Source organism: Somniosus microcephalus, chromosome 19 (assembly GCF_052327205.1).
Source record: "Somniosus microcephalus isolate GS21.2 chromosome 19, FLI_Smic_1.0, whole genome shotgun sequence".
NCBI lineage: Eukaryota > Metazoa > Chordata > Chondrichthyes > Squaliformes > Somniosidae > Somniosus > Somniosus microcephalus.
The window spans coordinates 20033613-20049977 of record NC_141005.1 but is presented as its reverse complement, the minus strand read 5'-3'; the positions used below and the strand labels follow the sequence as shown (position 1 = coordinate 20049977).

Genomic DNA, 16365 nt, shown 5'->3' with positions numbered 1-16365 from the left:
AAGTCATACAGGAAGGATGGCCTGAGGAAAGGAGGAAATGCCCTCCGAGCATATCTGAATTCTGGAACCACAGAGACGACCTGTCACAAATCAACGAAATCGTCTTCAAAGGGGAGAAAATCATCATTCCTACCAGTCTCTGAGAAGCGATGTTGACAAAAATTCATGCTGGACATATGGGCATGGAAAAATGCAAACAAAGAGCACGTGACATTATGTTTTGGCCCGGAATGTGCAAACACATTGAGGACATTGTCGGAAAATGTTCCATTTGTCTAGAATGCCGCCCATCAAATGTCCGAGCCCATGATACCTCACCGTATCCCAGACAGGCCCTGGCAGGTCGCGCATGCAAAACGTGTAGAGACAGCAACACCAAAAGAGATACCATGACCGGTCAACTAGACTACTGCTGCCACTGCACAATGGAGAATCCGTCAGAATCCAGGAGCATGACTACTGGAAGCCAACAGTCGTCATCCAGCCAGCTGACACTGAGCGATCGTATCACATCCGCACCCCAGAAGGACAGGTGTATCGCCGCAATCACCGGCACCTCCTGAACACCAAGGAACAACACCATCATTCCGACGAGCGGATCAGTTCAACAGAGTGTGATGAACGGAGCAATACACAAAACATATCATACTTACCTGAACCTGATTTGTTGACCAATTCAGGAGCATGCTCTCTTCCATACCACACAAGGTCGGGACGAGAGGTCAAGCCTAGAGTTATCCTTGACTTGTGAACTGTCAAAGGGTGTAGGCGGATCGCTGCCCTAAAAAAACTGTACATCGTTATTGAAACGTTGAGATGTTCTCTGCTAGTTAAATGCTGAGTTTACTTATGTTTATGCTACCGAGAACATTATGTAGAAGAAAAGTTTAAAAGTAATGCATTTCTTTTTTTTTAAAAGAAAGGGGATGTAACATTTGCATACTGAATTATCATTGGCCCGCAGGCATCTGTAAGGAACACCTATTATACTCACATGTGATCACATGCTGAGTTGTCATTGGCCTGCAGGCATCCGTAAGGGGCCCTGACTCCATCTTGTCCGCACTGATGCTGTATGAGAAAGTTCACAGACCTATTGTTTCATAAGAGTTTAAACTGTAATACTCCGTCGTCCTGCAATTTATTATTTTTGTACAAAGTATGCAAAACAAGACATGTGGTGCACACTGGAGAACATATGTGCAGTCAATGATGCCCTGCACACGGGGAAGCCAGCCACTGCTGCAAATCTCCGCGCTCTCGCGTGTTGGCTGTTGAGGGCAATAGGGAAGTTGATGTACTGGGCAGCTCTGGTGAACAGACACCTACTTAATGCAGCTGTTTACTGCAGACTGGATGATGCAGCTGATGGCCCCTGTAGCAGGCTGAAAAGAGCCAGTGGTGAATAAGTTTAAGGACTCTGATGACTTTTAAAGCCACTGGCAAATGATGCCGCCCCCCCCACCCCCACCATTCCAATAGGTCCTGTTGCAGGAGGTTGCAGATGACGTCATTGGAACCGGATTGCCGTTTTAATCAACCTGGTGCAAGAGGAGCTGGGGCCAGAAGAGAAAGTTGTTATTTTGTTTCCATGTGGGCTAGGAGTGCTCCTGTGAGCTCCATAAGGAAACCTTGGGCCTTCTTTGTCCTGGGCTTCCCAAATCCCTTCCCAAACCTTTACCTGAGTACCGGGGACCGTTTCTTTGGGTAACCTTCTGCCACCCGACACCCTGTTCTACCCGCCAGACAGCTGCCACTTCCCTGCAACTTCAGGCGCGAGACTGACCAGGCTTATGCAGCTGAGGCATGCAAGTTACAATTTCTAGGGCCTCTCGCTGGAGTTCTGGATGGTTTTACATTCACCTTGGCCTCCGCCCGCATGATTCCCACCCCCAGTTATGTTGCTCCCTTTACTGTAAGTATCTGCGTCCCTTTTTTATTTAAGCAGCTCGTCCAGGGTTGTTGACCCATGGTATTTTCTGCCCCCATCCTTCTCGTGGCCAGCTTCCAGTGGCAGGCCCATTTTAGGCCAAGAACTCGCATTAGGGCTGACCTAGAAAAGGCCTGTTGGGAAGCTGGCGAGCATTACACTTGTCATAGTCCAGTCCTGCCTCTTTAGTGCCAGAATCATAAAATGTACCCTAATATGTTTGTGATTGAGTGAAGCATTCCTCTTGGTTCGCTTGTATCTTGGTGTCAACTTGAAGCAATCCAAATACTTGCTTGAATTATTAGTCCATAGGCTGCCTGTGGATCTCATGTTACTTTGGGATCATTTTCCAACAACGGCAGTTCTGTGTACTGGGAAAATTGCCAGACAGCCTCCTCCGAGTTAAGACTATCTTTTTCTTGTCTGTTTTTAGGCTGCGGAAAAGATTGGCTATCCAGTGATGATTAAAGCATCTGAAGGTGGGGGAGGAAAAGGGATTCGCAAAGTTGATAGTACAGATGATTTTTCTAACCTCTTCCGACAAGTAAGTCACTCCTAGGAGATACTGGCACTCCGTAAATTGTGTGTTGCAATTGCACAACAGCATGGTTTCCTGTTTTGAAAATGTAACTACAGAACATGTTTCCTGCAACAATTGAAATAGACAGAAATGGGAATTTAAAAAGGCAAATCATTCTGGAATTTAATGCTCTGACCGAGGTCCCACTTTGAATTTGGTGAGGGAGATGAGCTTGAACAGCTGGATATGGATTTTATCATATTGACATCACCCACAATCCAAGCCACTGATGTTCCCATAATCCAATCAAGATTTTGTTCCATCGCATTGCAGTTGTTTAGAAATGCAGGAAATGGGCCTGTCAAACACCTTTCCCATAAAGATCACTTCCTTTAAATGATTTCTACTTTAATGTTTTTTTTAATTTTCACATTTTAGTAAAAGTTCACTACCACTGCCACAGAGCAAACACTGCTCATAATGTTACCACCCTATCCAGAATGAATTGACAGACTAAAGGGAAAAGAACCTTTCTACCCCAAGTTGTGTGTATTCTTTAATTTTCCAATTATCCCCCTTGTTCTCTTTAAAGGTGGAGACTCGTGCAGGGATGTAGATCCTTGGGCACCTAAAACTCTCCTGTAAATCAACCATTCTTCTTGTGTAAGCCAAGACCATTGGTTTTCAAAGTTGCATCATTCACAGATAAGGGGTCAGCTTCTACATGTACAGGGCCTTGGTGAGACCACATCTTGAGTATTGTGTGCAGTTTTGGTCACCTTATCTGAGGAAGGATGTTCTTGCCATGGAGGGAGTTCAGCAAAGATTCACCAGGCTGATACCTGGGATGGCAGGAATGACGTATGAGGAGAGATTGGGTCAATTGGGCTTATACTCGCTGGATTTAGAAGAATGAGAGGGGATCTCATTGAAACTTATAAAATTCTGACAGGACTGGACAGACTAGATGCAGGAAGGATGTTCCCGATGGTCAGGGAGTCCAGAACCAGGGGTTACAGTCTAAGGATAAGGGGTAAGCCATTTAGGACAGAAATGAGGAGGAATTTCTTCACCCAGAGAGTGGTGAACCTGTGGAATTCTCTACCACAGAAGGCAGTAGAGGCCAATTCATTAAATATATTCAAGAAGGAGTTGGATATATTTCTTAAGGCTAAAGGGATATGGGGAGAAAGCAGGGACCGGGTACTGAATTTGGATGATCAGCCATGATCGCATTGAATGACGGAGCAGGCTCGAGGAGCCGAATGGCCTACTCCTGCTCCTATCCTCTATGTTTCTATATGCTGATGATACCCAGCTTGCGACCCCTCCACTGCCTTTGTGCTGTCAGTCTGTTTGTCCGAAGTCCAGTCTTACATGAGCTGTAATTTGCTCCATCTAAACGTCGGGGAAAAACTGAAGCCAATATCTTTGGCCTTCGCTACAAACTACATGTCCGCTAACGACCATCCCCCTCGCTGACCACTGTCTCGGGGTGAACCAGACAGTTTGCAATCTCGGCATCTTTTTTGACCCTAAGCTGAGCTGCTGATACAACATCCTCTGCATCACAAAGACCGCCTACTTCAAGATCTGTGACGCCAGCCCCCCTCCACCCCTACCTCCGCTCGTCTTCTGCTGAAACCGTCATTGCCTTTGTCGCTTCCAGACTCGACTATTCCAATTCTATACTGGTTGGCTTCCCATTCCATTTCCTCCATAAACTTCAGTTCATCCAAAAACTCTGCTGCCCTTATCCTATTGTGCACCTGGTCCGCCCACCCATCACCCCTCTCCTTAATGACTTACAATGGCTCCCGGTCCCCCAGTACCTCAAATTTAAAATTCTCATCCTTGTATTTAAATCAATGCATGTCCCCCCCCGCCCCCATGACCCCTCTATTCCTCTGACTCTGGCTTCTTGCGCATCCTACCTCCCTTTGCCCCACTGCTGGCAGCCATGCCTTTATGTGTCTTGGCCCCACACTCCGAAATTCCCTCCACCCATCTACCACTCATGTCTTTTTAAAACATTTTTTAATTCCACCACTGGCCAAGCTTTTGGTCATCCTCCCAATGTCCCCTTCTCCCCGTCTTTGGCTCGAGTCCAGTTTTTTGGGGGGATTATGCCTCTCCAGTGCCTTGGGATGTTTTTCTATGTTAAAGGCACTATATAAATGCATGTTTCTGTTATTATTACCTGTGTGGGAAACCCCTGCAAACATGGCACACTATCCTACCACAGACAACATGCTCAGGACACAAGAAGAAGTTAGTAAAGTTTGCACAACTAGCTTTACACTGCATTAGGCCAAGTGTCACCCTGCAGCCTTCAGAAAGATATTTATAGCCATGTGCTCCCAGCTTGTGGGAAACTTACATGCCTGTGCAAGAGTTTTCTCATGGTCTTTCTTTGATTAAAATTGTTAGTCAGCGACTTGGCACCAGTGATCTTGTGGAACCACTTGCAGACTGCCCAGGATCCGTGAACTTCAGCTTGGGAACCACTGGCCTAGACAGAGTTCCCCTTGTCCTCGCCTTTCACCCCACCAGCCTCCACATTCAACGGATCATTTTCCACCACCTCCAGCGTGATCCCATCACCAAACACATCTTCCCCTCGCCTCCCTTTTTCAGCATTCCGTAGGGACCGCTCCCTCCGCGACACCCTAGTCCACTCCTCTATCACCCCCAACATCCCTTCCCCTTTGCCCGGCACCTTCCTGTGCAAGCGCAGGAGATGCAACACATGCCCTTATACCTCCCCCCCCCTTCCCACTGTCCAGGGCCCCAAACACTCCTTCCAGGCGAAACAGCGATTTACTTGTACTTCTTGCAATTTAGTATACTGTATTCGCTGCTCACAATGTGGTCTCCTCTACATTGGGGAGACCAAACGCAGATTGGGTGACCGCTTTGCGGAACACCTCCATTCAGTCTGTATGGTTCCGGTCGCCTTTCACTTTAATTCACCGCTTCACTCCCACTCAGACCTCACCGTCCTCGGCCTCTTGCATTGTTCCACGGAAGCTCAGCGTAAGCTCGAGGAACAGCACCTCATCTTTCGATTAGGCACTTTACAGCCTTCCGGACTCAACATAGAGTTCAACAATTTCAGATCATAACCTCAGCCCCTATCATATATACTTTTTGTCTGTCTTTTTTTCTTCTCTCCCACATGGCAGCTGTCTTTCTTTCTGCCAGCGCAATTTACACTTCATCTAGAGCCATCCTTTGTTTCTTAACCTGTCCCATTACCATCTCCTTTTGCCTTGAATATCTCTTAATGTCTCTTAACCTCTCCTGCCTTCCATCCTATCACAGACCTTCCCTTTTGTTCTTTCATCCCCTCCCCCTTTTCCCAGCCTCTTCACTTGCTTAAAAATCTGTTCCATTTCCTGCTTTTTTTCCAGTTCTGACGAAAGGTCATCGACCTGAAATGTTAACTCTCTTTCTCTCTTCACAGATGCTGCCTGACCTGAGTATTTCCAGCATTTTCTGTTTTTATTTCAGATTTCCAGCATCTGCAGTATTTTCTTTTTGTTTTTGATCTAGTAGCAGTGTTGTATGCTGGCCATAAATAACCCGCTTGCATCAGTATTGATGGTTATGTGCGCGTCATAAACTGCAGCGAAGTTCGAGTCTCTGAGTACAACGTTACTTTTACATTCCTGTGGTGGAATAAATCCATAGTTTTCTCCTTCAGGTTAAGACTGAGGTTCCTGGCTCTCCGATTTTCATCATGCAAGTGGCCCAGCATGCCCGACACCTTGAGGTACAAATCCTGGCAGACCAGTACGGAAATGCCATCTCGCTGTTTGGGCGTGACTGTTCCATTCAACGCAGGCACCAGAAGATCATCGAGGAAGCGCCCGTTACCATAGCAACTCAGTCAGTGCTCGAATGCATGGAACAGGTGAGTATCATGTTGGGGGAGGGAGCTGGAGGTCTTTGTGCCCCAGCACGTTACTTTACAGTAGGAAAAGTTTTGCAAAGATGTCTATCGGGGACATTGTCGTTGAGTAAACAGTCTTGCAACACAGCTCATAAGGTCAGTGTACTGATGAGAGCAGGGCAAGACCCTCAATGTCATGGTGACACTGAATATTCTGGTAAATCCATGTACTTAAACACTGGCCCGGAATTCGCGGTCAGCGGCGAACGAACGGCACCAGCGGTTCATTACACTTGCACTTAGCCACAGACTTTCTATGGGCTTTTACACTGGAGCTTGCGGTGATTAGAAATCCATTTCAGCCCTTTACAGGAGACCTGGGGCCTGTGTGACCAGGGCATTTAACTTTGTATCTCCTTAACCAATCAGATTGAAGAATTCTTAATGAGGTGCGCAGAGTCTGAACCAGGAAGTGCAAGTTGGAATAGTCAATTCAATGCCAAATCCTGTGCAGAAAGCGAAATAAAGAGAAAGAGATAGAGACAAAGAAAAAGTTACTCTTTATTAACGGTGAGTGCTGATAGCCTCACTGTTATTTTAACCACAAAATCCAGAACAAAAATTAAGCTGTGAAACCAGTGCAGGAAACCACATTTACAAACTTTCCTCACACCTAATATGGCAGCATTTTTTTTTTCTTCCCCCCCCCCCCCCCCCGCCTGCCTCTCTTTCCCCCCCCCCCCCCTGCCCCACCCCTTGTTCAGAAGGCACTGCTTTATTTTGGGGTATAGTTCAACTGACCACCTGCTGGTACTTTTTCTAAGTGGTGGTTCTTATGTTATCCTATATGATGAGTATTATTAGCAGGCTATTTAACATGATCCTGCCCTTGCATGTAGTAGATGCATTTTAGCAGGATTATTTCCTAATAATCAAAAGTACTGGATTTTTTTTCTCTCTTCCCATGTCTAACCAAGGGATGCTTGCCCCAATTGTGGTGCCACCCTGGCTAAGTGTAAACCGAAGGTCAAACCTTGATGTGATATGATCCAGTATTTCACTTAGTGATGCCTTTACCCACGGACAGCACCTTGATTTCTTAATAATAAGTTGAATTCAGTGATTCAGGTTGACCCTATTTCCATAATTTCTCCCGGAACATGACTTTTTCAATGGTAGGGTGAACTAGGACTCTCAAATCCTGTTATAGCACTAGAAAAAGGATGATATACTTGAGGGTTCAAAGACAGAATCTAATTGCTTGGAATTAAGAAAGAATAGAGGAGCTATTACACTGCTGGTTGTATACTATAGGCCACCAAATAGTGGGAGGGAGATAGAGAGCAAATTTGCAGGCAAATTGCAGAAAGATGCAAGAACTTTGTAGTAGTGATAATGGGGGGGTGGGGGGGGGGTTCAATTATCCTACTATAGACTGGGAAAATTACAGTGTAAAGGGAAAAGATGGGGAGGAATTCTTGAAATGTGTGCAAGAGTACTTTCTTGATCAGTATGTTTCCAGCCCAACGAGGAAAGAAGCAGTGCTGGATCTAGTTTTGGGGAATGAAATAGGGCAAGTGAGCATGTTTCAGTGGGAGAGTATTTGGGAAATGGTGATCACTATCATATTAGGTTTGGAGTAGTTATGGAAAAGGACAAGGAAAAATCAAATATGGGGAGGAATTCTTGAAATGTGTACAAGAGAACTTTCATGATCAGAAAATATTTAAAGGGCGAAGGGCTAAATTCAGTGAGTTGAAAGGGGATCCAGCCCAGGTGGAATCAAAGCTTGGCAGGTAAAACAGTAAATGAGCAATGGGGAGATAGTTCAGGTACAGACTAGACACATTCCCACGAGAGGGAAAGGAAGGGCATCCAAAAGTAGCGCTCACTGGATGACTAAAGATATAGAGATTAAAGTGAAACAGAAAAAGGAAGTTTATGATAAATGTCAGGCTCATAATTCAGCTGAATACAAAAACTACAGGGGAGAACTGAAAAAGGAAATAAGAGGGGTAAAAAGAGTGTATGAGAATAGATTAGCAGGTAACATAAAAGGGAAGCCTAAAGTATTTTATAAACCTATAAATAGTAAAAGGGTAGTCAAAGGAAGGATGGGGCTGATTAGGGACCCTAAAGGAGATCATCTTGTGGAGACAGCGGGCATGGCTGAGGTACTAAATGAGTACTTTGCATCTGTCTTCACTAAACAACAACAATAATAACTGGCATTTATATAGCGCCTTTGATGTGGTAAAACGTCCAAGGCGCTTCGCAAGAGCGTTATCAAACAAAATTTGACACCAATCCACATACGGAGACAAAGAAGAGGATGCTAATGTCACAGTAAAGGAGGAGGTAGTAGATAAATTGGATAGGATAAAAATAGATAAAGAGGAGGTACTTAAAAGGTTTGCAGCACTCAAAGTGGAAAACTCACCCGGTCCAGATAGGATGCATCCTAGGTTGTTGAAGGAAGTAAGGGTGGAAGTTACGGAGGCACTGGATGCCATCTTTCAATCCACCTTAGAAATGGGAGTGATTCCAGAGGACTGGAGGATTCCAAATGTTACACCCCTGTTCAAAAAAGGGGACGGGGATAAAACCGGCAACTACAGGCCAGTCAACCTAACGTTGATGGTGGAAAACTTTGAGACATAAATCCAGGACAAAATTAATTGGCACTTTGAAAAATATAGGTTAATAAATGAAAGCCAGCACGGATTTGTTAAAGGCAACTCATGTTTAATTAACTTGATTGAGTTCTTTGATGAAGTAACGGAGAGGGTGGATGAGGGTTGATGTGTATATGGACTTTCAAAAGGCATTGATAAAGTACCACATAATAGACTTGTTAGCAAAATTGAAACCCATGAGATTAACGGGGCAGTGGCTGTGTGGAAACTAAATTGGCTCAGGAACTGAAAGCAGAGCGCAATGGTGAACGGTTGTTTTTCAGACTGGCGGGAAGTGTGCAGTGGTGCCCCCTAGGGGTCAGTGCTTGGATGACTGCTCTTTTTGATATATATTAATGACCTGGACTTGGGTATACAGGGCATAATTTCAAAGATTGCAGATGACATGAAACTCAGAAATGTAGTTAACAGTGAGGAGGACATAGAGACTAGTGAAATGGGTAGACACATGGCAGATGAAATTTCACATAAAGAAGTGATTCATTTTGGTAGGAAGAATGAGGAGGGGCAATATAAGCTAAATGATACCATTTTAAAGGGGGTGCAAGAACAGAGATCTGGGGGTGTACGTACACAAGTGTTTGAAGGTGGCAGAACCAGTTGAGAAGGCTGTTAAAGGCATACGGGAACCTTGGCTTTATAAATAGAGGCATAGGGCAGGATTTTCATTGGGCCGCAGAGGCAGGATTGGAGGCGTGTGGGGTTAAAATCCCAAAATCGGGGGGGGGCACGAACCCATCCCGCCCCGAACCCGCCTCCGTGCCAGTTTCAAAGGAGGCGGGTACCCGACCCGCACTGTGACCCGCCTTCCCGAGGCGGGGTGGGGATTAGTGCTAATTAACTGCCTGTTAACAGGTAGTTCACAGGCAGTTTTTAGCCTGATCCCTATTTTCATTGGTGAAATGTGGGATTCCCGATGGCTCCAAACCACGCCAAGTTAGCGAGGCGGACCGTCGGGATGAAGGGCTTGGAGGGTTCGAGATGTCCGGTGTTCAGGTGAGTGATGGGTGCATGAGTGCAGAGGTAAGTGTGTTTGGTGTGTGTAAAGTGTTTAAAGAAGTTTTACTTACCTTTACAGCCTTCCTTCCTTCAGGTCTCGGGAGTCCCTCATCTCACCGGCACAAAAAGCAAAATGGCTGCGAGCTGTCAAAAGTTCCAGCATTCAGCTTTCTGTTCCGGGGGGACCTCAATCATCCTGAGAGGAAGGAATTAACCTGGAGTACAGATTCAGTGTTTGACAGCTTCAAACAGTTGTCAAACGCTGATATTTCATCTGTCAAAAGGTCTTGACAGATGAAATATCAATCTGTGATGTCACCTGTTGCCAGGTGGCCCTTAATTGGCCTGCTGAGTCCACTGGGCGGGCTCAACAAGGTCAATCAAGTCAAAATCGCGTGGGTTGGCTACAACTCGATGGAGGCGGGACTACAACCCCAAAAGTTGTAGTCCCACCTCCTACCCGCCTCCTCAATGAAAATCCAGCCCTTAGAGTACAAAAGCGAGGAAGTTATGCTAAACCTCAAACACTGGTTAGGCCCCAGCTGGAATATTGTGGCCAATTCTGGGCACCACATTTTAGGAAGGATGTCAAGGCCTTAGAGAGTGCAGAGGAGTTTTACTATAATGATACCAGGGATGAAAGACTTCAGTTACATGGAGAAACTGGGGTTGTTCCCCTTAGAGCAGAGAAGGTTAAGGGGAGATTGGTTAGAGATGTTCAAAATCTTGAAGGGTTTTGATAGAATAAATAAGGAGAAATTGTTTCCAGTGGCAGATGGGTCGGTAACCAGAGGACACAGATTTAAGATAATTGGCAAAAGAACCAGAGGCGACGTGAGGAAAAAACAATTTACGCAGCGAGTTATGATCTGGAATGCACGGCCTGAAAGGGCGGTGGAAGCAGATTCAATAATAATTTTCAAAAGGGAATTGGATAAATAATTGAAAAGGAAAAAGTTGCTGGGCTGAGGGGAAAGAGCAGTTGAGTGGGATGAATGGGAGAGCTCGTTCAAAGAGCCGGCACAGGCACAATGGGATGAATGGCCTCCTTCTGTGCTGTATCATTCTATGAAATGTTTAATGATTTACAGAGGCCACAAAAGCAGACCAGATAATTTTGTATATAATCTCGCTATTTTGCAGTGTGCAGTGCAAATTGCCAAAATGGTTGCTTATGTCAGCGCAGGAACCGTAGAATACCTCTACAGCCCAGATGGCAGCTTCTACTTCCTGGAACTCAATCCTCGCTTGCAGGTGGAACATCCCTGCACCGAGATGGTAGCAGATGTCAACTTGCCTGCTGCTCAACTACAGGTAAAATCTGGAGCAAGTTATACGGTGAAGTTGGACTCCGCGCTATTGATCGACCTCCTCGCCAGTGCTCGTGCTCGTCCTGTATAAACTTGTGTTAATTTAATTTAAAATTTTGCTACAAAACCTAAATTTGTTTCAAGCGTTTGTCTAAAATGTTTGAAAACTACAGCCTTACAAATCGCTAATATATGGTCACAAGTTTTTTTTCCATTTTATTTATATTATATATTAGAAAAGATATCTGCGCTGAGCAATAAAATGCTTTCATTGTACGCACTTAGTTTTGTACTTTGTGTCGGGCAAATACTTCCAGGTCAGGTATAGCGTAGGCAAGATGAAAAAGCAAAGTACATTTTGCTCTCCCTTCGCCAATGTGTCTTCAACCCAAATCTGCAGAGCAACCTCCTACTGTACCAGTGTGATATTTTTATCTGTTTTCCGACATCCCTGTGATCTCTCTAACTGAAAGTTACTGTTGTTTGCTGAATTGTAGACAGTTTTATATTGTGGCCTGATGAGGAAATGGGCAGAGACTGCCCTAAATTCGTTTCACTTGCAATGGGCAAGTGACAGTTACAAAGTTAGTTTGGCCCGGATTTGAACATGCATCTTAGATAGGAAAAGGTGGTGAAGTTCCACTATTTTATCCTTTCCTAAAACTAAATTACTGCTACTTAAATATTCATGTTTGAAAAGATAATATAGAAGTAATTAAAATGCTGTATTAGTCTGGGATTAGGTGTAGTTTTACATTGCTGATCCTTCTTTTGTTGCCTTTGCAGGTTGCCATGGGGATCCCCTTGCACCGGATTAAGGATATCAGAGTTCTGTATGGAGCGTCTCCTTGGGCTGACTCGCCAATCAACTTTGAGGAACTGATAAATGTTCCAAGGCCCAGAGGTCATGTTATAGCTGCCAGGATCACAAGTGAAAACCCTGATGAGGTACAGCTCAGACCTAGCCTTAATTATTGTGCGTTCTTATCCATAAGTGTAATTATATATATTTTTTTAAGTTATGTTTTTTTTTCCCTGAGCCCTTTACTGCTCTGTGTTCCATCTCTGTATAAAAAAAAATTAAAAAAAATTCTTAGACTGGACAGTAGGAGAAGAAAAGAAACAGAGAAAATGAGAGAGAAGTAAAGGCACAATATAAATACAGACGAGGAAGGCCATTTGACCTATCTTGGCTTATCCATCCAGAATTTAAAAAAACTTGTATTTCTCCCAATCCACCCCCCCCCCCCCCCCCAACACATTGTGTCATCTAACTAACTAAGATTTATTTAAGGTTTCACCTCCTCTACCATACCTGGAAGAGCATTCCAAGCATTGATTACTGTGCATAAATAAATTCTTCCTGAACTCAATTCCAAATTGTCCTTCTAACAGTTTTAACTTGTGCCCCCTTGTTCTAGTGGCATAGAAACATAGAAGATAGGAGCAGGAGTAGGCCTTTCGGCCCCTCGAGCCTGCTCTGCCATTCAATGCGATCATGGCTGATCATCCAAATTCAGTACCCGGTCCCTGCCTTCTCCCCATACCCCTTGATCCCTTTAGCCTTAAGAAATATATCCAACTCCTTCTTGAATATATTTAATGAATTGGCCTCTACTGCCTTCTGTGGCAGAGAATGCCACAGGTTCACCACTCTCTGGGTGAAGAAATTCCTCCTCATTTCTGTCCTAAATGGCTTACCCCTTATCCTTAGACTGTGACCACTGGTTCTGGACTCCCCGACCATCGGGAACATCCTTCCTGCATCTAGTCTGTCTAGTCCTGTCAGAATTTTATAAGTTTCAATGAGATCCCCTCTCATTCTTCTAAACTCCAGCGAGTATAAGCCCAATCTCTCCTCGTACGTCATTCCTGCCATCCCAGGTATCAGCCTGGTAAATCTTCGCTGAACTCCTTCCATGGCAAGAACATCCTTCCTCAGATTAGGCGACCAAAACTGCACTGCTTGGCTTAACTTGAAGTAGTGCTCCAGATTTTCCTTCTTTTATACTGTTTAATAGCTTGTATATTTTTATAAGGCCACCCTTAGTCACCTCTTTTTTTTCAATCTTTCATCGTACCTCAATCCTTTGACACCAGGTTGAGTTCCGTGGCTCATCTTTCAACTACCTCCACAGCTTGAATGTTTTCCTTGTGTCTTAATGGCAAAAACTGAGCACCGTGCTTAGTGAGGTCTGACCGGGGCATTGTACATCCTGTTTGCTTTGTTTATTGTTCAGCAGTGATTTGGCATATTGTGTACCAAATCCTACTTCCTCTCTCTATTTCCATACATTATATATTGTACTTGTGACGCCCATTTTTTTCTTCCGTTGTGCCATGCTTATCTGTATTGAATTTCATCTGCCACTTACCTCTTCGCAGATTTTATCTGACTCTGTTTTTGGGCTCCAAGCTGCTTTCTCTGATTTTAACTGCCTCCCTAGTTTAATATAATCTGCAAATTTGACCAGTTTACATTGGGTTTCTAAGTCCTGTGGGTTAGGAGTAGTAGGAGTCACAGCACCGATCTCTGGGGCAGTCCACTCCTGACATTATTCACCAACCACCCTCACCCCCACCCCACCCACCTTGACATCATTTCCTTAGCAAGTATCCACTGCTTCCTTCCTAGGAGTCTATTCTCTATCCACATACATGCTTAGGGTTGCCAACTCTGGTTGGATGTATTCCTAAAGGTTTCATCACATGACCTCCTGCCTCCAACCGCCTCACCCAGTCAAACAGCCCTTTTTCCCCATCCCCCCCCATATTTTTATAACTGTTCAAAGAAAATGAAAAGGGCATGCAATTTTTTTTTAATGCCTTGTGATTTTTATCTCTGTTTGTTTGCAGCAGAGAGCAGAAGGTTAATCTTTAATTCCTAGAGAGTCCAGGACAATCCTGCAGGGTTGCCAACCCTATTTTATGTTGGTCAGAGATTGATGCAAGCCCAATTAGATTTGGTCTTTTTAAAAACAAATTATGCCACCTATGTTAGCTTATATTAGCTTCTTTACAATCCAGGTGAATCTCTCCAGAATTTAGTAACTCCTTCATGGTAATTGTCAGAAATTGACCTATCTTCCCTGGTCTCATTTGTTACTTTGGTATAGATACTGTCTATCTCTGGCAATTTTGTTTGTTTTGGACCATCAATGCACATCTAGAATCTCTGGCCACGATTTCCCCTACTGTGACGGGCGAGGTCGGTGGCGGGTCGCGGCCTTGCTGCTGCCTCCATCCCAGCCTCCGACATGACTTTCGCCTGATTGGGCTTGTGAAGCCCGTCCAGCGAGTTTCCCGGCCAGTTGAAGGAAGCGGGTCTGATGATGTCATTTGATGATGCATCATCAGCCGGTTTCCTTAAAGGGACCATGCGCAAATTTACTTTGACATTTGTGCTGTCAGTGTTCTACAGCATTGCACAGAGGTGCACGGATGCACCCAGGGTCTCCAATGACTCCCTCCATATGCTTATGGAGGGAGTCACAGCAGGCAGGGAGGTTCTCTTCCCTTCCAATGGGCAGAAGAGACCTCCCCAGCAGACCAACGCAGCCTGGTTGCACATTGCACAAGAGGGCACAAGCAGGGATGTCGTCAGGAGGACCAGGCTGCAGTGGCGCAAACCTTTCAATGATCTCAGTAGATCCCGAAATGTTACTGCAAAGCCACACTCAACCTCATCCTGCTGTGCCTCATCACATCCCCATCACTTTGCCTTCCCTACCCTACTCCTGCACATCCTTACTCACACCAACATACCTTGCACCTCCACCCATCCCCCTCTATCTACATTATGACTTCCATCTCACTAGCCACCCCTCCCACTCATCCTAGTCCAATCATACCAACTAATAACACACAAGGGTAGGCACTTGAGTGTTTTAGCCAATGTTCATGTGAAGTTTCTGTTAATGCGCTGTCAAACATTGAATTCTTTATTTTGCATTCTTGGACAGATTTGTGTGCGCCTTTAGAAGTGGCTTAGTGAGTTGCAGTGAATGGTGAGACATAACTGTACCCCCGCAATGCTGATGCGTGTGAAAGGAATGGCTTGGGCATTGTTGGGATGCTTTATGTTGTTGGTGTAGGGATGTGCCAGGTTGGCACCACCCCACATGTGGCAGCCAGGGTGTGCAGCATCTAGTGAAGTAAATGTGGCCATGGTGAGGCCATCCCTGGCATCCCAGGCAACAATGTGATCGGGTGCTGATGTCCTGTGCAGCACCAGCTGATTGTGGAGAACGTTCGTGTGGTTGCTGGTGTGCCTGGTGATGCTGGTGTTGCGGCTAATCGTGGTCAGATTCTGAGGACCAAGGTGAAACAGTATAAACGGTACCCATGCTGATGGAATAGATGGCAGGTGAACTTGAGATGACAGAAGCGATCTGCCAGTGGTGAGAGAGGTTGTTCCAGTGAAGTGACACTGGGTAGAGGGTTTGCTCCAAATACTTGCAACCTGCATATAGCTCAATCTGTCTTCTAAATGCAGTAAGCAACAGCTTCTGAGCTTGGAAAGTGAACAGCTGTGAGATGGGAGCTTTTATAGCATATTTCAAGCTGTCAAGTAATGAGATGATTCCATGGCCATTCAACTCCCGCCCAGCTTAACAAACGTGATCTCCGAGCAGCGTGGACCTCGTTGGCGAGCTGGTAAATTCTAAAGGCGAGCTCAAAGTTGTTGTTAATCCTCTGTTAACAAGGTCATAATCACCTGAATTGCCTCCCCTGCCACTGGCTGTCGGGTCTGCTCAGCGCTGGCAGACCCAACATTTGGTAAAGGCGCATGGCGGCGGGTTGACAGCAGGGTCCCGACCCGCTGTCAAAAAAAAAAACACTATCGCGCCCGCTGACCCCCCCGGAAAATTCCCCCCCTCTGTCTTATTGCTAAGTCTGTATGGCATATTTCAATTGATGGAGGCCATATTACGGTATTCTAGTGAATACTTCAAGCAAATAATTGTGGCGTATATTAAATGTTCTGTGCTTATCCTCCATTTCATGCACAATTT

At 45.2% G+C, this 16365-nt stretch overlaps 1 protein-coding gene across 2 annotated transcripts in view; it reads left to right on the top strand.

Moving 5' to 3' along the window:
• acacb (acetyl-CoA carboxylase beta) overlaps window positions 1–16365 on the top strand; it is a 147549-nt gene that overhangs the window by 38546 nt on the left and 92638 nt on the right. For both annotated transcript variants that reach the window (XM_085961310.1, XM_085961309.1), the window contains exons 8-11: window positions 2364–2474; window positions 6157–6366; window positions 11184–11354; window positions 12137–12298. In XM_085961310.1, coding sequence (XP_085817436.1) covers window positions 2364–2474; window positions 6157–6366; window positions 11184–11354; window positions 12137–12298 — 654 coding nt within the window. The remainder of the gene's footprint in view (window positions 1–2363; window positions 2475–6156; window positions 6367–11183; window positions 11355–12136; window positions 12299–16365) is intronic.